The sequence below is a fragment of the Grampus griseus genome (genome assembly GCF_964374135.1).
Source record: "Grampus griseus genome assembly, chromosome: 5".
NCBI classification, from domain to species: domain Eukaryota; kingdom Metazoa; phylum Chordata; class Mammalia; order Artiodactyla; family Delphinidae; genus Grampus; species Grampus griseus.
In genome coordinates, this window is record NC_138998.1 from 65,538,407 (window position 1) to 65,562,775 (window position 24,369).

At 38.3% G+C, this 24,369-nt stretch overlaps 1 protein-coding gene across 1 annotated transcript in view; it reads left to right on the forward strand.

Moving 5' to 3' along the window:
* The window catches only part of TPRG1 (tumor protein p63 regulated 1), a gene marked incomplete at its 3' end in the record, with an annotated part of 183,676 nt that overhangs the window by 71,915 nt on the left and 87,392 nt on the right, over positions 1–24,369 (forward strand). Inside the window, exons 2-3 of the mRNA XM_082654605.1 lie at positions 836–1,066; positions 10,027–10,118. Coding sequence (XP_082510731.1) covers positions 845–1,066; positions 10,027–10,118 — 314 coding nt within the window. The 5' untranslated portion in view covers positions 836–844. The remainder of the gene's footprint in view (positions 1–835; positions 1,067–10,026; positions 10,119–24,369) is intronic.

Below are 24,369 nucleotides of genomic sequence, written 5' to 3' on the forward strand. Positions count from 1 at the left end.
TCCTTAGTTTCACTATATTTTTTTGGTATTAGATGCAATGTTGTGTGAGTGTGTAATGTTGCTATTGTACACAATGTTTTGCTATTAGACATAAAATTATGTACTTTTCTACTGTTAGACACAGTGTTGTAATGTACAACCTTCTATATTTATGTCTTTGCATTTGTCTGAATTATTTCCTTAGGATACATTTTTATTTATTTATTATTAAAATTTTTTACTGAAGTATAGTTGATGTACAATATTATATAAGTTACAGGTGTACAATGTAATGATTCACAATTTTTTAAGATTATATTCCATTTACAGTTGGCTATATTCCCCGTGTATCCTTGAAGATACATTTTTAGAATTGCAGTCTTGCGGTTAAAAATATGCTCAGTTCTAAGTGCTTTCGTGCCCTATTACTACCCAAGAAGTACACAAGAAGGTGCAGTATCATTGCTTTTAACTCTTAAATAAGCTTGCAGGCTAGTAGGTTTTCAAGCAAAAATGCTATGAAAACTTGAAGAGAAATTGTCTGATAATGATCTCATACTGCTGTTCCCTTGTTCAGCTTCCTGTCCCTGGGAATAAAGACGGGGAAAATGGAAATACTTGCAGCTTCCTTTTCTCTGTCCAGAGGGTCTCTGCTCCTTTCCCCTGGTAAACGTCCACAGAGGACTGCAGAGTCTGTGTTATTGAACTGCATCCATCAGTGCCTCTGCTTAGTTAATGTGCGGTGGGTTTGTCAGTTTCAGGAGCATCATTTGCTCATCATACACTGTTTTGTCATAGCTAGGACACAGGCGACTTTTTTTTTTTTCTGAGAAGATTGTTTCTTCCTTTGTTTTAGGCTGAAGAAATGTCAACCATTGGGAGTTTTGAAGGATTGCAGCCTGTGTCTCCGAAGCAAGAGGGAGATGACCAAAACTCTGAGACTGATCAGCTGTCCACGGAGGAGGGTGACCCAGGCACTGTCTCAGGGCCAAGGCAGACTTCAAGGCTTCCAAGTGTGACCGAATCAGCACTCTACCCCAGTCCCTATCACCAGCCTTATATCTCACGGAAGTACTTCATTACACGGGTAAAATAATAAAATCATGAATTTAAATACTACATAAAACTTCTCCTTAAAAATATCCTAATATCCTTCCATATACCACATGTTTTACCAACTGTTTTCATGTTCGTTATCTTGTGTAATAGTCACAATAACTGTGAAGTAGTCATCCTTATCTCCATTTTATAGGCGGAAGATCTGAATTTCGGAGAAGTTAAGGGTCTATTTTTGACTACCAGATAGTATCAAGGAGAAGCATGTTCTCCAGCCTCCATGAGTCTTTGGCTCCTGAGTCCTGTATTCATGCTAGACCTGACCTCAATAAATTAATGCTCTATGGAGAGAGAACCAGACTGGCTAGAATATAAGGCTGGGAGCCCAGAGGGAATATTTGTTGTAAGTCTGGAAAAGACATGGGTGATGGAGTGGAAAGTGTTACTGAGCATGGGCTAAACCTCAAGGGTCTACACGGGCATGCTGGTATAACACTACGGGGACAAACACTTTATTCCAATCCTATAGCTGCAGTTTGGAGCTGAGCTTCTTCCGTGTGCGTCAAAGCAGTGAGCTTGTAGGCTATCATCAACTGGGGGCAACACTGCAGATTGTGCTCTGTGGCAGCAGAGAGCTTCTTCAAGTGTACATGGAACATCTCTTTGTTGAAAAAAAACTTTTCAACTCAACTGCTAAATAAGTGGTGGCCAAGAGTTTGAGACTATTTATAATGCTTTAACTAACAAACCCTGATTTGTTAGCCTTTAAAATATATCTTTGGTTAAGATAAAGTTGTAGCTAAAGAGACTCAATATGCGTGTGTGTGTGTGTTTGAAGATATATACCTATATTACCTGTATTCAGTGACTCATATGTGCAGAGTGCTTTGGCATGTTCTATACTATGTGTGTGTTTGTGTGTTTTTGCATAGGGAAAGAAAATGGTTTATTTTCTAAAGTATAAGAACTTTATTGAATATGCAAAGTTAAGCTTAAGATATAGCTGGGAAAGAAATCAAAGCATCCCTTAGAGTGTCCTTTTCTTTGATAGTGATGATGAGAGATGAACAGGATTTGACGAGAGAAGAACAGTGATGAATGATATAGAATAAGGGCTTTATCATTGGAAGCTGGTTCAATTAAGAGAGCTGCCTGAGAAGTCTATGCAAAGCTGTTGTCTTTGCATCTGATGATGGGTCTGAAGTTGCTATAGATCAACCAATTGGCTGTTGTGAAGTAGGAATAGGAAATAGGGAATAACCTCAACCTGGATGGACAAACTGGAATTCCTTTTGACCGAGCGGCTCCCACCATGGAAAAATGGAACCTGTGTTTGTCTCCCACCAAGTTTGAACTTGAAGATGTGAGTCACTTTCAGGAGAAGCCAGTGCTCTTCTCCACCGAGTGAGCTGCACACTTACCCAGTTCAGGGAAGGAGGATCTGAGGGAGGAGGTCTGACTGTAGCAAAAGGAGCTGTAGGTCCAGGGGCTTCCCCACCCCCTCCCATGCCATCAAGTAAACAGGAGGTTGGCAGCTGTGAACATGAGCTGCACTTGGGCCTGATTGTCCTGCCCTCATCTTCAATAAGGAATCATGACTGATGTTTCACTTCTGCCTTTCAAATCTGACACAAACGTCTCTTGTGGCCAACACTAGTTTAGAAGCAGACAGGAAAGGAAATTCTAGAAAATGTAGTTCTAGCTTAGCTAAACTGACACAGTCTAAAGCTACAACAGAGCTTTTGTTTGTTTATTTATTTATTTACATGATGCTTTTATGTGTGTGGCTCTATGTAGCTTATAAAATACAGTCCCCTGGAGAAGCACTGTGAGGTAGGCAGGAAGGGGCTTATCACTCTTGTTTTAGTGGTAAACATATTGAAGTTTCAGAGGAGTGAAGTGACCTAAGCCACGTAATATTAGTGTAAGAGCTGTAGCTAGACTCTGTACCTTCTGTCTCTAAGTCCGGTGCTCTTTCTGCCATAATGTACAATTGAACGTATGGCCCCCTAGTAAAGATTTTCAGTGATTGACTACGATTCATGTAAAGAACATCTTCTCCAATAGGTGTATAGAAAGTAACTTTAAGTTCTCAAGAGCTTGGGAAAGGAAAACCTTCTTCTAATCTTATCAGTGAGTCTGAAGTAGACCTGAGGACTCTTTAGGAGGTATCTGTAAAGGCTACGTTCCCAAGCAGTCAGCATTAACTTTCCTTCAGACCAAGAGACAAAATATGAAGAGGTTTTTTCTTTTTTAGCATGTGAGTATAATGAACGTGCTTTAATGCATATGAGGATAATGAAAATACAATTGTTGGTTCGACTGAAACAATGATAAATATTATTTTGAATAAATAATGATCCAGTTTTACTACCTTGTAAACCACAAATCTGCTGATGTGGTGGTAGCTGAGGAAATGGGAGGAGACATTGTATGTATGTATATGTGTGTGTGTGTGTGTGTGTGTGTATATATATATATATATACACATATATATAAATTTTCTCATCTTCAAAGTATGGATAAAATGTCAGTTTTATATGGGAGTTTAAGCTAATTTTTAAAGAGTTCTTAATACAGTGTAAGACACATCTATTAACATTTCATAAACAGCATCTCTTGCTATTCTAAATGCTTTCTTTCTCTTTTTTGCTGACTTGGCATTCACATTCCTGTTATTGGTAATAGGAATGATATTAAGATGCCCATGACCTCACCATGACCCCTAAGGTGAGATACAAATGTAGACCTATAGGGTCTGTAGCAGGAAAGAGGTTCAAATGAAGGAAGCTAACTGATTTTCTCAAGGGATAATTAGATCAGGCCAGGGCTCTGAATGACTCAGATCTATGAAACATACATCATAATGTTTTGCTTCTTAGAGCTGAAATGAGATCTAAGGATGATATGGGCCAATGCTTCTCAGTCTTTATCGTGCAAACGGATCACCTGGAGAGCTTGTTAAAATACTGGTTTGATTCAATGGGTCTGGGATGAGGCCTTAGATTCTGCATTTATATAAACTCTCTGGCAATGCTCATGCTTTCTGTCCACCTACCACACTTTGAACACCAAGTTGCTAGTCAATTCTCTAATTTTTAGAGGCAACTAAGGTCCAGAGAGGGGCAGTAGCTCACCCAAGGTCCTAACAGTTAGTGGGCACTGACTTGCCCAAGAGGTTAGTAAGTAGCAAAGCTAGGGTTAGAACAAATGTTCCCCAATTCCCATTCATAGTTCTGTGATCCCATGCAGTGATTTAAAATAAATCAGTTTATTACAGTGTAAGAATTTTAAGGATATATCTTGCAAATTCAGAAAAGCAGTAAGTGACTGAGTGGAGAAATTCCTTAGCCATGCATTTTATTTTATTACAGGGTTCTAAAATAATTTCACAGGAGGTGGTTTATTGAAAAAAATTGGAAGATGTGGGCAAGCAAGATAAAAGTCACCATAATTCCACAGTTCAAAGTTAACCAAAATATATGAATGTGCTTTTATACATTTTGGTGAATAACCTTACTTTTTCTTACATGTACATTTTATTGTGCAAAGGAATAGAATTACATGCCAAATATTTATTATGTCAATAACTGTAGTTTCATAAAATCATTTTTAACACTCTATAATATCCCGCTATGGAGATGTAGTACAATCTATGTAAGTTTTGCTGGATATTTAAGTTGGTTCTTGTTCATATCTGGAAAGGAAAGTTATTCCTTGGCTTGCTGAGGCAGGATGGCACTCAGTTACTCAGCTGCCAGGAGTGGACACCCAATGCTATAATAAGAAAGAGGATCAGTATATGAGTTTCAAGCTGGTTATGCAAAGATGTGACTGATATGAAAGTATAGATCAATTTAAGACAAACAAGGCATTTTTAGCATCATAATATCGTGCATTAGATCACATCTCTGAATACCTGGTCGTAAAACAAACCAGTCTGGTCCCTTCAACCTCTTGTGTTCTTTTATGGGTCACTCTGGGTTGTTGCTTTCTTCCCTCAGGCTTCCAGCCAATTATTTATTTACTGCAAATTTGCCGTTCTGATACAGCTTAGCATTCTTTCTCAGAGCCAGGAGGGGCCTCATAAAATATCCAACCCCACCCCTGAGACACATAAAGAAGATGTGACTTGTCCAAAGACAACCAGCAACTTAGGGGTCATAGCAGGCCAGGAACCCAAGACTCCTGGAACTTTCTACCACCCATCCACTGCCTCTGGCCTTGGACAATGAATGAGGAGTCACAGTAATGAAGGTCTGAACCACTTGCTATCAGTGTGCTTGGATAACCTTTTCCTCATATTTTTGTTCATCTGCTATTATTGCTTAGACATATCTAAAAATGGCCTACTGTCTTCTCTCAACAAAAGTACCCCTCAAGGCTAATAACTTGAGGTATATTATGATAATCACTTTAGTCGTGGAGAGTGATATTCAAAAGCAACTTCTTATGAAAGGAACAATACTTGATCCGCATGGGGAAAGATATATTTAAACTCCCTGTAGGACTCTGTATTTGCAGATACCTTATCAGAAAGTTGAAAGCGATTAGAGATGGGGAATTATCTCTAAATTTATACTTGAGAATGTAAATTACATACAAACTAATGGGACTAAAACTCTTTGATCTTTTAATATTTAATTAATGGTTCCCCATGGCCTTTTTATAGCCTGTGTTCTATTGTGAGCAACAAGATTTTAATAAGCAGGTTTGGGACTTCCCATTGTGTGGCAAGATGTTGTTGCCTTTATGACACTAATTTGACTTTCATACTCTCTCCTTTTCCCTCTTCTCTTACGACACGCTTCCCCATGTCTTGCTCTTGTACTGGGAACAACTAAATATATTAGTTGTATTGTTATTGTCTGTATGAGCTTCTTTGTGATTTAGAAATTATATATCTCACTGGGCAAAGTGTTTCTTGAATCCCCTCCTTACACTGAAATCCTTTGAAGATGGTAATAAAGTTGATGTTTCTATCTGAGGGCAGACACTTAACAATCATGAAATAAGAAGCATTTCCTTCATTTTCAGGGAGAGACAAATCTGTCTGGGCTTTACAAATCACATCCAATTCACAGCAGGTTTTCTTACCTTATGAAGATACCACAAAGTAAACTCTTGGTATGACGACACCCTCAAGGGAGAGTTGATTGTGTCTAAGTCCCTAGGAGCATTCCTTTCTATCTTGTCCCATCCTCTCACTGTCTAGCTAAGGGGTCCAGTACATGGGAAAATATTAGTAGCAGACATGAATATTGTTTGTGTGGCTCCTGGCCCTGGGCTATTCTAGCTCGAGGAAACACAAGGAGACAAATACATATGTCTTTGAACTTTCCTCAGTACGTTTGTTTTGATTGAAAATATTTAGTGCTAGACTATTAGAGAAAATATTGACCATTAAGCTATGTAGTGACTTATAAGTAAGCATCCCCCTAATGATTTTTTCTTAAAATTTAGAATTAGAAATGTATTTGTACTCTCTTGCCAGGCTTTCTCTGGTCGAGTGATGAGTACATATCATTCCATTATACTTTCGTATGAGTCTTAGAGTGCAAGGAGTCTCAGAGCTAATTGTTCAGTAACCATTTGATCCCCCAATCCTGGTACAATGATTTCCCTTCTATTTCATGTTAACAAGAAGAATGATAATGAAGTCTTTTATTCTTCAGTGTTACCAAATGTTTTCACCATTCCCTAACAGCTGTTACAGTTAATGATATCTTATCCATCTAACAAATGCTTACACCGATGCATGGAATGACAAGGTGACTTACCATGGGTCTCACAGCCAGCAGAAAGGCTGAGATTTAAAACCTTGTCCCAGACACAAGTCAAAGTGTTCACACACTTTATTTCATTTTTGACACTAAAAGGCTGAAGTTAATTTATCATAGTAACCAATAATAACAAATGGAGGAGAGTAAAATACTCTATCAGGATATGATGCATAACTGTTCCATAGAGGCATAACTGATATTTCTGCTGAAGGTAAGAATTCAGGCAGTGAGGACACGGACAGAACTCCAGAGACTTCCAAACTGTTCTATAAGGAATACACTTCATTTTTAGTGTTTAACTTTTGAAAATGTGTATAGCCAAACAACACCCATCCACTGGCTCCATCCACCAAGTTCCTTCCCTACCCTTAGGGAACCGCTGTTAACATTTTCTATGTATCCTTCTAGAGTGACTTTAGGCCTGTACAAACACAAATACTTATTCTTACCCATTCTCCTCCTTTTCACACAAAAAGTTGCCATATTTACCCTTTCTTCTGAACATTTTTTTCCTTTCACTTAATAACGTATTTTGAAATCAAAGATTAGTACATGTTTCTTCATTTTTTACATATTTATCATATTTCATTGCATGGATATGTCCCATAATATATCTAACAACTCTACTATTGATAGATATTTGCATGGTTTCCAAGTTTTTGCTATCCACAAACTAGGCTGCAAAGGACACTTTATACATATGTCATTTTGTACATATGCAAGAGTATCTATAGTATAACTTCACAGAAATGGAATGTGTGGATCGAAGATTAGATCATTTTGATAGCTTTTGCCAATTGCCTTCCATAGGGAAGACAAGTAAGGTTTTGAAAAATTCTACATTCTTTTATTCATCTTTACATGTTTTTGGCAAAGTATCTGGCATAAAAGCATCCAACAAAATGCTTATTTTAGGATTATTTCATTATTCTCCAATTCCACTTATAATGTTTTTCTTCTGAAAAGTATTAGTTTCACTACCAAGTTATATTAGCTTGAGGCAGAAATTATGTGACTACACGAAAAGAGACAGGAAAAATAGCCATGATGAGTCATCAAAGAAAGCATCATTTTTTAGAGAACTTTGACCAGTGGGCCTAGTAGAGTCAGGCTGTATCACGGGGAGCCAAGGATGATGGATGATGGGAGAATTGTCACAGAATCAGGAAATTTCCCTGCAGGGTAGTCCAGCTGGATTACTGGAAACCAGTGATGTCGACACAATCTCCTGTGTCAGTGGGAGCTCAAGGCATATTTGACTAGTGTCCCAGAACTTACTGATTTTGTGACACACAGGTTTCAGCAAGCACGGGGTACCATACTAGCTTTCTGACAATCCTTTAACCAGCAGCAGAGGATGACAAAAGAGTTGGAAATCATTCAGTCCCCTGGCTGACTGTCCAATCCAACAGGAAACTTGTTAAAATTGAAAATTAGAATCTCTCAGTGTAAAAGGCTATGGTCATATTTTCTTAAAGATTTCCAGGAGGTTTTGATCATCAGCTTGGCTCAGAAAGCTTTGGTTCAGTCTATTCAGTTGTCTTATAGATAAAGAAATGGAAGCCAAGGAAAGTTAAATAATTATCTGTAGGCCACAGAATTTATTCATGACATATCTGGAATATGAACACAGGTCACTCAATTCCCTGTAGTTGTCCTATCCATTTCCTGGATGACTTGTGCTGTGTGGAATGAGTGGAAGGGAGGGGGACAGATAAGTACTTGAAGTTCTGTACCATTTACTACCACTTCATCTGAAGCAGCTCCATTCTTTTCCTGTATTTTACATGTGGACTCATCTAAGATTTTTCTTAACTGGTGGACTCTGTGGCTATAGTCTTTCAAAGCCTTTTATTGTAGTTTGAGAAAACAAGCAAACCAAAATCCTACAATCACCTCACCTCTGAGAGAAGATATTTGAATGGGTCCTAGCTAGGCTAGTATCCCCATTTCCTTCTGGGAGAGAAAGGTCTCAAGCTAGGAGGATTAGGAATGTTAATGTTTGTGGAAGATTAGGTGTCTAGCATAAAGCCCTATTACATAGAGACTATATGAGAACTTGTAACATACTAGTCCCAGGGTTGGGCATGAGACCAGCACTATGTTGTAGGCCTAGAAGTGGAATGTCTGGGTTTCCTGTCTTGTCTCTGTCACTTCTTGGCCGAGTGAACTTGACGAGTTATATACTTCCCTACACAGACCCCTGTTTTCACACTTATAAAATGGGATGGCTTCTAATAGATAAGCCCTTGGTGTAGTGGTTCTCAACCTTGGCTATACATTGGAGTTATCTGGGATGCTTTAAAAAAATCCTGATGTACTGTTAGGTGAATCCAGTCCACTGAGTATCTGATATAATTGGCCTGGTGCACAGCCCTGGCATTAGGATTTTCAAAAGCTCTGCCAGTGATTCTGATGGGTAACCAAGGCTGAGAGTAACTGCCTAGAGAACAATGGTTCTTATAGTAGAGTCCCACACCAAGAGCATCACCCAGGAACTTGTTAGAAATGTAAATTCTCAGGCCCACCCCAGAACTACTGAATCAGAAACTCTGGGGACAGTGCCCAGAAATCTGTTTTAAGACACATTTCAGGTGATCCTGATGTGTGCTGAAGTTTAAGAATCACTGAGCTAGAGGGTCTATGAATGTATTATTAAGACAGGGTTAATCCATTTTTAAGCTAGAGGCAGGCTCATAGTAGGAATTCCTTTTGGGATAAAGGTAAAAAAAGAGAGGTAAGGAGACAAAAAATTCATTTCCCAGAGCCAGATAAAACTATAGTCAGAATACTGGAAGAAGCTTTCCTCTTTGTGTTTTATGACCATGTACTCTTTGAAGAGAGAAAGGTTAGATTTTAAAAATGTATGTATTGCTAAATGCATTGAACTTCCTGATACACATTTGTTTATTAGAAAAACTGGTGCTCTGAAAATAGCTATCTTCATTTCTATGAGAAAATGTGAGTAAGATTATAGAAATCTCACAGGACTTGCATCACTTTTGTCCCACCCAAGGAGAGCAACTTAGTGAATACCAGAGTTTAAGACTAAGCTCTCCAGCAGGCAGTGCCTACAACAAACAGGCAACTCCAAGAATTATCTTTCCTGGTCAACTTTTTGGAGGAATTGCTGGGATATAGTAATTAATCATAAGCATGAAGAGGACTCAGTCTTCTCTAAACTAGGTATTCTCTTTCTCCTACTCAGCCAGGGGCCATTGAGCCTGCCACGGAAGACTTGAAAGGCCACATTGCCAAGACTTCTGGAGAGAACATTCAAGGCTTCTGGCTCTCGACAGAGTGAGTAGTTATGACTAAGTGAAGGGCAGTGGAAATCTAGCCTTTTCCTTGACAACACCATAATAGAATAGGAGATGGCCCAGTGGAAGAATTTCTCCTGCTTACAGTGAGATAATTGATTGACATATCGAGCAGGAGAGTAAAGTTTCATGGTGCCCCATGGCTGATGGTATGACCAGGTTTGACTTCTACCACTGTTTTCCAGGCTAGTTGCTTCACTCAACCATCACTGTGACTACCTTAGGTCAGGCCCTCATCAGGGCTCTCAGGGACCATTGTATTAGCCTCCTAACTGATCTTTCTGGTTCCAATCTCTGTTTCTTGTAAGCACTCTCCCTCCAACCACATCAGGCTACTAACCATCCCACTCTGGGTACAGTGGAAAGGAAGGTTGGGAAAGAGGATGAATGAGGTCAACATATACATTGTGAATTTTATCATTAGGTAAATTGGGTACAATAACATGAGCAACAAAACTAGGGAAATCATGCAGGATAAAGACAGGCCACCTTGGAGGCGGGGAGGGATAGATTGGGAGTTTGGGATTGACATGTACACACTGCTATATTTAAAATTGATAACCAACAAGAACCTACTGTATAGCACAGGAAACTCTGCTCAATATTCTATAATAACCTAAATGGGAAAAGAATTTGAAAAAGAATAGATACATGTACATGTATAACTGAATCCCTTTGCTCTACACCTGAAATTAACACAACATTGTTAATCAACTATACTCCAATATAAAATAAAAATTAAAAAAAAACAAAACAAGCAAATAAAAAGCCCTCAAAAGAAAGGCCACCTGTCCAGAGTTAAGATAAAAACCAAATCTAACACTTAAGTGCTTGTCATTTTAATGACTGCTCCATTCACCCTCAAGGCTTATCTTAGCTACAGGGGTTTTCATTGCCAGACACAATGAAGATGGTTAACTTTCTGTCCTACCCTGACACTCTAGTGTCTGTGTGACCTTTTTTTCACCCACCAGGTGACTATTAGGAATGCCATAGTCCTTATAGTAGTAAGTAAAATATGCACATAATAAGGGTAAGAGGCATCTCTTTTCTTCTGCAGAATCCATGATATTAAATGGAGATGCAATTAGAACTCCATTTGAGATACTTCATTGGTTCAGTAAGTTTTCTTGGTAGTACAAGCACCAAAGGTTCCAGCCGAAAAGCTCAGTCATTTCTACACCTGAGTGAAGAATCATTTTATCTTTCCCTTCTGGGAGGGACATCTTCTTTGAATAAATTTTAGGAGGACAACACTGGGATGTTTAACCTTCCAGTCGAGCAGAACAAATCCCTCAATCAAAGGAATGCAGAAACCAAATAAACTGTGAGTCCATCTTTCTGACCACCATAGCATATTTTTGTTTCAAATGGGTTCCAAAACTTGAATTAAAATGAATTTTTGAAAACCAAGCTGACAAGTTCTGAGCATTTGTGTCTTCATCTATGAATTGCAGATAATGATATATACCTGACAAGTTGTTATGAAGACTAAACAAGATAACATTGTAAAATTCTTAGCAAAGTCCTTAGCACATAGTGGATTTTCAGTGGACATCAGTGTCCTTCCTCTGTTCTCAAGTACTAACTATTGGTAAAAGGCAATACTTTTTGATGTTGTTATTGGTAGCCTCTACCTTTATTTCTATCTTGTCCATCTCTATCTCTATCATCTCTGGGTTACCTTTAATGAAAAGTCTTTTAATTTATTCACTTTCACCAACTTATATTTTATTCTCTACTCTCCACCTCCCATCTGCAGAGTAAAATATGATTTGTGCAAATGAAAAGGCTGCCTTGGGCTTCCCTGGTGGCGCAGTGGTTGGGGGTCTGCCTGCCGATGCGGGGGGCACGCGCTCGTGCCCCGGTCTGGGAAGATCCCACATGCCGTGGAGCGGCTGGGCCCGTGAGCCATGGCCGCTGAGCCTGCGCGTCTGGAGCCTGTGCTCCGCAACGCGAGAGGCTGCGGCGGTGGGGGGCCCGCGTACCGCAAAAAAAAAAAGAAAGAAAGAAAAGGCTGCCTTGATTAAGCAAGATGTCTACATAAATTCTGAAGGTCACGTCAGAAGTAAACACTTACCTATTTTGTTTCTACAATGTATCTCACTTTTTTCTACAATATATCTCATTTCATTTCTACAATGTATCTCATTTATAAGAAAGAATGCACAAACATGGTCTTTCAAATCCAGTGGTGGCTACTTTTGAATTCTCAAATAATAGAATCAGTAATTTCTTTAAGGATGCATATTTTGTTTGGTTTTATTTGTACAGAAGTTTGACTTGTTTTTTTGTTTGTTTGAATGTTTCTGCTCAGTGATTGCAGTGGCCTGTAGATATCAATTTTTGGAAGATAAATCTGATTGTGTGATCTGCATTGAGGTTTAGCACTATAATTGTGTGCTTGATTTAACATCAGCTAGGATGATTGCTAACACCAGCAGTTTTCAGGTAAATATGAACAGCTTTGCCCCAAAGACGCAAGCCTTGTACTTACCTCTGAACCTAATAGGACGTTCAGAAAGTTGGTAAGAAATCTCTGGCAACTAGTTTTCTATTTCTCTTTTGTCTTGTGGTACCCATTTATATTAAGGACAATAATGAGGCATGTATCCTATGCATGTAGAATTTCAAGCAATCATATTTGCTTATTTGCTATCAGACTTTCTTCCTTTGCACATTGGAACCCATTTCTCCTTTTTAAATGGTAGTGATTTTGTTTTCTTTTTTGGTCATTCTTCTCTCTCAAAATTCTTTTACTTCTCCCACAACCCTCCATCAAAATCTACTTTCAGGAAAAGATCTGATTCCAGTCGTTTTTACCAGTGTAAGACATTGCCAGTTTCTTTTCTTTTCCTGTTACTCTTTGTAGCTGGTTCAGACTGCCTTCATGTAATGGAAGGAGGAGGTACCAGTTGTAAAGAAAATGTTCAGGCATCTGGACTAAATGAATGGGCTCCCATTCACTGTGACTGTTCAAGCAGAAGATAGGAAGCTGTTTGTCAAAGGAGGGGCATGCATACGTTCTGAATGACCTTTCAGACTTAAGTCCTCTGTTTATTTGTAGTGCAGCAAAAAACAGCAACAGCAAAACCAATCAAACAAAAAACAAAACCTCCAAAATAACAACAGCAAGACTAAACAAAACAAATGTATAAACACACAGGCCCAGAAAGGTGAGAACCTGGGCTGCTCTTGTCCCCTTTCCTCCTTTTTCTAATGGAATAAGACCCATCCATTCCTGAGAGTTACAGGGGCTGTAACATAGACCTATTTCCCCAGCCTTACCAACCACACAAGACTCTTTTCAAGCATAACACTTTTTTTGTATGTGACAGAAAAGGCTGGGCTTCATGTACATCAACTTTCAGCTCCTTCTGGGGAGATGAGAAATCCCTGGCTACTCATCAGTGGTTTAAAGAATATCTGCTTTCAAACCAGTATTCCAGTTTCAGAATGATGAATAGTAAAAAACCTTTTAATGTAGTATATAGCACATGTAAAAGTATCTTCATGTCCATGAACTTGCTTTACCTTCCCTACATCCTTGTTAGTTGTATGATTCCCATTTTATAGATGAGAGGTGGAGACTAGGGAAAATGAAGTGGCCAGATGAAGATCCCATAAGTGATAGAGCAAGAAAGATGGACCACCACACTCCTGCGTTAGCTGGGTTCTGATTCTTTCCCCAAGTATATACAGTGTAGATGAGGGGTAACTGATAAGCCCAGCTCCATCTTTAGTCATGGTTTGTCAGACTCCTAGAAGTAGTTTGATATAGGAGGGCAAGGTGGGAGCTGTTGAGAGGAAACTTGAAAAGGACTTATGGGCCTTGTGTATCATGTTTAAGAACTTCGATTCTATCCCTTAGGTGATCCGGAGGCTCTGATGGGTGAGGCTCTGTATTTATATTTTATGAAGATCACTGAAAGTCCACAATCCCTTATCCAAAACCCTTGCATCAGCTGAGAATTTTTCATATTTTGGAAATGTAAAACAATGCATATGTTGTTTATTTTATGCCCCAAGTGGAGGTCTGGGACTACCCACCCTAATCAAACATATTAATCTCTTTTCAGGGAAACATGTGATATTAAAAATAGAATAAATCGTCATCTGGTTCAGATCTGGTTTTACCGCAAAGTGAGTTTGCACCACGGCTGCAATTTTCAGAGCTTTGTTGAATTTGAAATTGTGGATCAGGGTCTGTGGCCCGTACATGTTTGAAATGTGGAGGATCAATAAATGGGTGGGAGTTTAGGTGACACCTTAGATACTTATGCAATATCCATGAAGGTCTGATCCAGTGGCATGCTGGAGCTGGTTCACACTTGCTCATAAGAGGTGAATGGTAGGATTTCAGGAATTTTGACAGTCAGTTGTTAATTCTTAAATTTAAATTAAATAGTTTTACAAGTTATTATTATATGTAAAATTAAATAAAATTAGTTTCACCCCCAAATAAATTTTTTTTGTATTTTATTTTATTTATTATTATTATTTTAAACATCTTTATTGGAGTATAAGTGCTTTACAATGGTGTGTTAGTTTCTGCTGTATAACAAAGTGAATCAGCTATATGTATACATATATCCCCATATCCCCTCCCTCTTGGGTCTCCCTCCCTCCCTCCCTATCCCACCCCCCTAGGTGGACACAAAGCACTGAGCTGATCTCCCTGTGCCATGCAGCTGCTTCCCACTGGCTATCTATTTTACATTTGGTAGTGTATATATGTCCATGCCACTCTCTCACTTCGTCCCAGCTTACCCTTCCCCCTCCCTGTGTCCTCAAGTCCATTCTCTAAATCTGTATCTTTATTCCTGTCCTGCCACTAGGTTCTTCAGAACCTTTTTTTTTTTCTTTTAGATTCCATATATATGTGTTAGCATATGGTATTTGTTTTTCTCTTTATGACTTACTTCACTCTGTATGACAGATTCTAGGCCCATCCACCTCACTACAAAATAACCCAATTTCGTTTCTTTTTATGGCTGAGTAATATTCCATTGTATATATGTGCCACATCTTCTTTATCCATTCATCTGTCAGTGGACACTTAGGTTGCTTTCACATCCTGGATATTGTAAATAGAGCTGCAATGAACATTGTGGTACATGACTCTTTTTGAATTATGGTTTTCTCAGGGTATATGCCCAGTAGTGGGATTGCTGGGTCGTATGGTAGTTCTATTTTTAGTTTTTTGTTTGTTTGTTTGTTTGTGGTATGCAGGCCTCTCACTGTTGTGGCCCCTCCTGTTGCGGAGCACAGGCTCCGGACGTGCAGGCTCAGCAGCCATGGCTCACGGGCCCAGCTTCCCTGTGGCATGTGGGATCTTCCTGGACCAGGACACGAACCCACGTCCCCTGCATCGGCAGGAGGACTCTCAACCACTGCGCCACCAGGGAAGCCCTATTTTTAGTTTTCTAAGGAACCTCCATACTGTTCTCCATAGTGGCTGTATCAATTTACATTCACACCAACAGTGCAAGAGGGTTCCCTTTTCTCCGCACACTCCCCAGCATTTATTGTTTGTAGATTTTTTGATGATGGTCATTCTGACTGGTGTGAGGTGATACCTCACTGTAGTTTTGATTTGCATTTTTCTAATGGTTAGTGATGTTGAGCATCCTTTCATGTGTTTGTTGGCAATATGTACATCTTCTTTGGAGAAACATCTATTTAGGTCTTCTACCCATTTTTGAATTATTTTTTGTGTGTTTTTGATATTGAGCTGGACGAGCTGTTTGTAAATTTTGGAGATTAATCCTTTTTAAGTTGCTTCATTTGCAAAAATTTTCTGCCATTCTAAGGGTTGTCTTTTTGTCTTGTTTGTGGTTTCCTTTGCTGTGCAAAAGCTTTTAAGTTTCATTAGGTCCCATTTATTTTTGTTTTGATTTCCATTTCTCTAGGAGGTGGGGCAAAAAGGATCTTGCTGTGATTTATGTCATTGAGCGTTCTGCCTATGTTTTCCTCTAGGAGTTTGATAGTGTCTGGCCTTACATTTAGGTCTTTAATCCATTTTGAGTTTATTTTTGTGTATGGTGTTAGGGACTGTTCTAATTTCATTCTTTTACAGGTAGCTGTCCAGTTTTCCCTGCACCATTCATTGAAGAGGCTGTCTTTTCTCCATTGTATAGTTTTGCCTCCTTTATCAAAGATAATGTGACTGTATGTTCATGGGTTTATCTCTGGGCTTTTTATCCTGTTCCATTGATCTATATTTCTGTTTTTGTGCCAGTACCATACTGTCTTGATTACTGTAGCTTTGTAGTATAGTCTGAAGTCCAGGAGCCTGATTCCTCCAGCTCCATTTTTCTTTCTCAAGATTGCTTTGGCTATTTCGGGTCTTTTTTGTTTCCATACAAATTGTGAAATTTTTTCTTCTGGTTCTGTGAAAAATGCCATTGGTAGTTTGATAGGGATTGCATTGAATCTGTAGATTGCTTTGGGTAGTATAGTCACTTTCACAATGTTGATTTTTCCAATCCACGAACATGGTATATCTCTCGATCTGTTTGTACCATCTTTAATTTCTTTCATCAGTTTCCTATAGTTTTCTGCATACAGGTCTTTTGTCTCCTTAGGTAAGTTTATTCCTAGGTATTTTATTCTTTTTGTTGCAGTGGTAAATGGAAGTGTTTCCTTACTTTCTCTATCAGATTTTTCATCACTAGTGTATAGGAATGCAAGAGATTTCTGTGCATTAATTTTGTATCCTGCTACTTTACCAAATTCATTGATAAGCTCTACTAGTTTTCTGGTAGCATCTTTAGGATTTTCCATGTATAGTATCATGTCATCTGCAAACAGTGACAGTTTTATTTCCTCTTTTCCAATTTGGATTCCTTTTATTTCTCCTTCTCTGATTGCTGTAACTAAAACTTCCAAAACTATGTTGAGTAATAGTGGTAAGAGTGGGCAACCTTGTCTTGTTCCTGATCTTAGTGGAAATGCTTTCAGTTTTTCACCATTGAGAATGATGTTGGCTGTGGGTTTGTCATATATAGCCTTTATTATGTTGAGGTAAGTTCCTTCTATGCCTACTTTCTGGAGGGTTTTTATCATAAATGGGTGTTGAATTTTGTCGAAAGCTTTTTCTGCATCAATTGAGATGATCATATGGTTTTTCTCCTTCAATTCATTAATATGGGTTATCACATTGATTGATTTGTGTGTATTGAAGAATACTTGCATTCCTGGGATAAACCCCACTTGATCATGGTGTATGATCCTTTTAATGTGCTGTTGGATTCTGTTTGCTAGTATTTTGTTGAGGATTTTTGCATCTATGTTCATCAGTGATATTGGCCTGTAGTTTTCTTTTTTTGTGACATCTTTGTATGGTTTTGGTATCAGGGTGATGGTGGCCTTGTAGAATAAGTTTGGGAGTGTTCCTCCTTCTGTTATATTTTGGAAGAGTTTGAGAATCATAGGTGTTAGCTCTTCTCTGAATATTTGATAGAATTTGCCTGTGAAGCCATCTGGTCCTGGGCTTTTGTGTGTTGGAAGATTTTTAATCACAGTTTCAATTTCAGTGTTTGAGACTAGTCTGTTTATATTTTCGATTTCTTCCTGGTTCAGTCTCAGAAGGTTGTGCTTTTCTAAGAATTTGTCCATTTCTTCCAGGTTGTCCATTTTATTGGCATATAGTTGCTTGCAGTAATCTCTCATGATACTTTGTGTTTCTGCAGTGTCAGTTGTTACTTCTCCTTTTTCATTTCTAATTTTATTGATTTGAGTCTTCTCCCTTTATTTCTTGATGAGTCTGGCTAATGCTTTATCAATTTTGTTTATCTTCTCAAAGAACTATCTTTTAGATTTATTGATATTTGCTATTGTTTCCTTCATTTCTTTTTCATTTATTTCTGATCTGATCTTTATGAATTCTTTCCTTCTGCTAACTTTGGGGGTTTTTTGGTTCTTCCTTCTGTAATCGCTTTAGGTGTAAGGTTAGGTTGTTTGTTTGAGATTTTTCTTATTTCTTTAGGTAGGATTGTATTGCTATAAACTTCCCTCTTAGAAATGCTTTTGCTGCATCCCATAGGTTTTGGGTCATCGTGTTTTCATTGTCATTTGTTTCTAGGTATTTTTTGATTTCCTGTTTGATTTCTTCAGTGATCTCTTCGTTATTTAGTAGTGTATTGTTTAGCCTCCATGTGTTTGTATTTGTTACAGATCTTTTCCTGTACTTGATATCTAGTCTCATAGCGTTGTGGTCGGAAAAGATACTTGATACAATTTCAATTTTCTTAAATGTACCAAGCCTTGATGTGTGACCCAAGATATGATCTATCCTGGAGAATGTTCCATGTGCACTTGAGAAGAAAATGTATTCTGTTGTTTTTGGATGGAATGTCCTATAAATATCAATTAAGTCCATCTTGTTTAATGTATCATTTAAAGCTTGTATTTCCTTATTTATTTTCATTTTGGATGATCTTTCCATTGGTGAAAGTGAGGTGTTAAAGTCCCCTACTCTTATTGTGTTACTGTCAATTCCCCCTTTTATGGCTGTTAGCATTTGCCTTATGTATTGAGGTGCTCCTATGTTGGGTGCATAAATATTTAAAATTGTTATATCTTCTTTTTGTATTGATTCCTTGATCATTATGTATTGTCCTTCTTTGTCTCTTGTAATAGTGTTCATTTTAAAGTGTATTTTGTCTGATATGAGAATTGCTACTCCAGCTTTCTTTTGATTTCCATTTGTATGGAATATCTTTTTCCATCCCCTCACTCTCAGTCTGTTTATGTCCCTAGGTCTGAAGTGGGTCTCTTGTAGACAGCATATATATGGGTCTTGTTTTTGTATCCATTCAGCCAGTCTATGTCTTTTGTTTGGAGCATTTAATCCATTTTCATTTAAGGTAGTTATTGATATGTATGTTCCTATTTGCATTTTCTTAATTGTTTTCGGTTTGTTATTATAGGTCTTTTCCTTCTCTTGTGTTTCCTGCCTAGAGAAGTTCCTTTAGCATTTGTTGTAAAGCTGGTTTGGTGGTGGTGAATTCTCTTAGCTTTCTCTTGTCTGTAAAGGTTTTAATTTCTCCATCAAATCTGAATGGGATCCTTGCTGGGTCGAGTAATCTTAGTTTTAGGTTTTTCCCTTTCATCACTTTAAATATGTCCTGCCACTCCCTTCTGGCTTGCAGAGTTCCTGCTGAAAAATCAGCTGTTAACCTTATGGGGATTCCCTTGTATGTTATTTGTTGTTTTTCCCTTTGTACTTCTAATATTTTTTCTTTGTATTTAATTTTTGATAGTTTGATTAATATGTGTCTTGGTGTGGTTCTTCTTGGATTTAGCCTGGATGGGAGTCTCCGCACTTCCTTGACTTGATTCTTTCCTTTCCCATATTAGGGAAGTTTTTGGACTATAATCTCTTCAAATATATTCTCAGTCCCCTTTTTTTTCTCTTCTTCTTCTGGGACCCCTATAATTTGAATGTTGGTGCGTTTAATGTTGTCCCAGAGGTCTCTGAGACTGTCCTCAATTTTTTTCATTCTTTTTTCTTTATTCTGCTCTGCCATAGTTATTTTCACTATTTTGTCTTCCAGGTCATTTATCTGCTCTTCTGCCTCAGTTATTCTGCTAATGATTCCTTCTAGAGAATTTTTAATTTAATTTATTGTGTTGTTCATCATTTTTGTTTGCTCTTCCGTTCTTCTAGATCCTTGTTAAACATTTCTTGAATTTTCTCCATTCTATTTCCAAGATTTTGGGTCATCTTTACTATCATTACTCTGAATTCTTTTTCAGGTAGACTGCCTATTTCCTCTTCATTTGTTTGGTTTGGTGGGTTTTTACCTTTCACCCCAAATAAATTTAAAACAAAGGTAATATACTCAAAATGCCTCATCCTCTGATGATTTTACTTCACTTTGCTGTTATGTATGCTCTGGGGGTTATTTTTGCCTATTCTATTTGTGTGGTGGAAATAATACAGGACAGTGTGTTCCTGCCCCTTTCTACCACCTGGATGTTCAGTGATATCAGGTTGGTAGCTTGGAATTGGCCCCGGTGGCAGCAATTATCCCGTGAAAATAAGCCAACTAGAGGTCAGAGTTTGATTTATTGTTTTGTTTATTGTCTAAACTTAAGAAAGTAATAGAGTATATGTTAACAATGCAGATTAAGTTTAAAAGTGAGTCGTGTCTGTGGCTATAATATTGTCATAGCACAAAAAATTTGAGGAAATATTCTTCCAGAATTCAAAAACTATTATCCAATTTAGCAAAAAGTCACCTTTTTCATTGGTGAATGGATGAAGTCTGTACAGGTGGCTGAGGAAAGATGAACGCCAAGCAGAGGTTGCAGGGTTGCAGAGGGTCTGTGTTCTGGCTGGGGCAGAGGCCATTGGCTGTTCTCGCATCAACCTGCTGACTCCCAGCCTAAGCTGGATATTCCAAAAGGCCTCTTCTTCCTCTGTATCCCTCTAGTGCTCTCTACTGCAAAATCGTAACATGGGGGCACACTTGAAAGCAGAAGTGCTTAAGAGAATCTGATGTTTATCATAGAGCATATACTGAAGTGTGCATTAGGAACTGAGAAGCAATAAGTTGATAACTGACATAGCTGGGCTTTGTGGATCTTTGTGTTTAATCATCTAGGAGGAAGGAGTTCAGGGTAATGCTTGGGCTTTGGCCTGGCAAGCTGATGGGCTGTCTGTGCCACAATTCTAAGTTAAGAAGGACATGGTAACTCTACCTTATTGAGAAACCACCATATGCCAAACTTTGGAGGAGAAACTGTGCACACAGTCTCACTTAATCCTCCCAACAGTCTTGTCATTCACTTTTTACAGAACTTGTTGTATAAAGTTGTGGGGAAAAAAATGTGCCTGAGGTATCCATCGTGCCTCCTCATAGTGGTATTGAATAGATGGTTCTACGTATGTGTACAGATGCCCTCTTCATTATTTTTCAAAAGGGACAGTAATCCTGACGTATTTATATAGGCCTGCCTTCTATAGGTGCTAAGGGCATGAAATAACATTAAGTCAGTCAAAGCATTTTCCAAGGGATATCACCCAAACTAGTGCAGATTAAATTCTTTGACATGTTCTAAATTTAGACAGATATATCATTCAGCAGATTAGAAAAATGAGTTTGAAGGCACTTGGGTAGCAAATACAAGGAGGATGGACAGAGAGACCAAAAGGAGAACTGGAGAGATGCTATCAGCTCCAGCGAGATCCCAGTTAGCTGAAACCATTAAGAATACCCTAAGGTATTCTTAAAGTGTACCATATACACTAATATGTATAAAATAGATAATTAATAAGAACCTGCTATATAAAAAATAAATAAGTAAAATAAAATTTAAAAATTCAAAATTCAAAAAAAAAGAATACCGTAAGGAGACTTCAAGTGAGACTCAGGCTTCCAGCCCAGCCCAGCCCATTTAGGAATTTTATAACTTTATAGCTGTAAAGACAGGATGATGTTTATCTCCTCCTCGTACTGTCTTTCTTGGCCCTCTGGGAAAGGACTTTTACAATAAATAGTGCCTACGCTTTTAGAAGTGATCCATTAAGCCAGTACCAAGGAGAACATCTTGACACTCTGTGGAGTCTCAGAAAAGTGCGATACGATGGCAATGACGTGGCTCTTCAGTCAAATGTACTCAAGATGTCTTTGTCTGCGATGGTTAAGGAGGCGGGAGGAGATGAGATCTTCCCTCCACACACATTAGTGTGAAGTGGTGGTGAGGGTTGTTGTTCTCATTCCCCTTATTCCTGAAGGAGAGGACTTGCCTCTAGTGGCTGGGATCAAGTAACTCTTGCTCTTCATCTTCATGGCAAATACTTTCAGCATGTTTCATTGCCTACCTCTCCTGAAACCCACCTAGGTTTTTATCCTCAGACTTTGGTGAAATCCGACTAATTATCTGTGTTGGACATAAAGACAGTAGAATGAAAGTGAGGTCAAGGAAGCAGCCTGGTGTCATAGAAAGAGTCCTGAATTTGGAATCAGAAGACTTGGGTTTGATTCCTGGCTCTGCTACTTATTATCAGTGTAGCTAGGTGAACTTGAGTGGGCTTTCCATTTTGTTTTTCTAAATTAGTGAATTTGTTTTAATACAGTCTTTAATCCATTAGAAATCCACTGCTCTTGAAAGAAGCACAGCTACTATTAATGTTTGGTATATATCATTCCAGCTTTTCTCCATGCAATCTTCTGTCAAAGATTGTTATAATATTAATAGATAACATTTACTGAGCACTTAAACTGTACCTTGCGATAAGTGCTTTCCATGCATTTGCCGTTATATTTGTATAATTTATATAATTTTGATGATCTCTAAATGGCATTTTTCTTAGGGATTTTTCCTCGTATTTTTCTTGGTTATCTTGTAGTTTTTGTAAAGTATTAGACAGTTACTTTTAAACTGTCAGTGGCTACACAAATGTAAAGGTTTATATTATCTTTTTAGAATTGAAGCACCAAGTAAGGGAGAGTTACCAGTGGGCCAGAGTAACATTCCACAACTGGAAAGAGAAATGAAAATGTATAAAGCATTCCCCACTTATTTTTTGATAAAAAATAGTAGGTAATATTCCTGTAGCACTTTATAGTTTAAAAATTACTCTTCTTCATTTAATTCAATCTTCAGAGCAATTGTCTGAGGCAGGAAACATGAACTCCAATTTGCAGATGAGGAAATCAAAGCTCAGAAGAGTAACACATACAAAATAGATAAACAACAAAGACCTACTGTATAGCACAGGGAACTATACTCACTATCTTGTAATAACCTATAATGGAAGAGAATGTAAAAAAAGAATATATATGTATATATATGTATATGTATGTATTGTATAACTAAATCACTTTACTGTACACCTGAAACTAACACATTATAAATCAACTATATTTCAATAAAAATTTTTGAAAAAGAAGAGTAACACAGCTCTAAAGTAGCAGAGACAGGGCTCCAATGCATTATTCTGCCCTGACTTTTGCTAAAATGATCTTTTGCTACTGTGCCCAGATTCCATGTGTGCCCCTTCTCAGACTGTAACCCAATGGTTAAACTCAGAATTCTGTTTCTTGGGCTTGGTGGGGTAAGTGGAATTGTGCAGGGCATCTCTGCTTAATTTAGAATGATTTCCCAGAAGAAAGAACTATCCTAGATGTTTAAATAAAAAGAAAGGCATCCGGGAAGCGAAGCAATGTTGAGGCAGAGGAGACCAAACGATTTCCCAGGCACAGGGTGCCACTGGAGTTCACTGGTCCCCAAAGCAATGCCTGTGTTTGCTTTCACACCTGCACTCATGTTTGATCCTCAAACAGACCCAGGGAAGAAGGCAAGAAGGAACTATTGGTTTTATTTTCTGGTTGAAGAAACCCAGAGATTAAACGACTTATCTAAGGGCAACCACTTATTAAGGGTCACAGGACAGCTTGACTTCCCGGGACCTCTCTCTCAGCCCAGTTGTCTTCTCACTGTACTGCTCTTGCTGCCTTTTGTGATTTTTTTTCATCTCCCAACACAGCCATCACCACGGTTTAAATTGGTTAAATGATCTTTGTGCCTGTGTCTGGTTTCTTCATTGATTGTCTGTTGTTTTCAGGGAGGAGGACAGTGATTCGTTGGGCAGGTTCAGAGACCTTTTCCTCTTTTCCTCTCCAGATCTTTCTGGCCTTGTGTTGTCCATTTGACTTTATTTAGTCTTTTCCCAGAATCAACTAAAAAGTCAGATACTTGTAGGGAATGGTGGCTGCCGTTGATGGGCTAAGGTCAATCATACTTTATCTTGTCACAGTATAATTAGGAATGCTGAACTACTTTTGTAATGAAAAACACTGCTACTAATAATTTAAAAAATAAAGACACACATAAAACAAAAACCCCAAGTAAACTGAGGAATCGGGGATTGCTAAACATTTTAGTCATGAATAATAAATGTAATATACAAATTAACAACCTGAAATGTATCTCCTCCCCAACCCCACTCATTTTTGCATCCTTTCATTTATTCTAGACTTTGCTACTCAAAGTGTGGTCTTGGAATCAGCAGCAGCAGCATCACCTAGGAGCTTGTTAGCAATGCCGACCCTCAGGACCCACCCCAGTCATACTAAACCTGGGTCTGCATTTTCATAGGATCTCCAGTTGATTCCTATCATTAAAGTTTGAGAAGCACCGGTCTAGATCACTCTCATGCTCATGCTCTGAGGATATCAGTGGATTCTCACTGCCTATATACCCTTCTGTTGCATCTT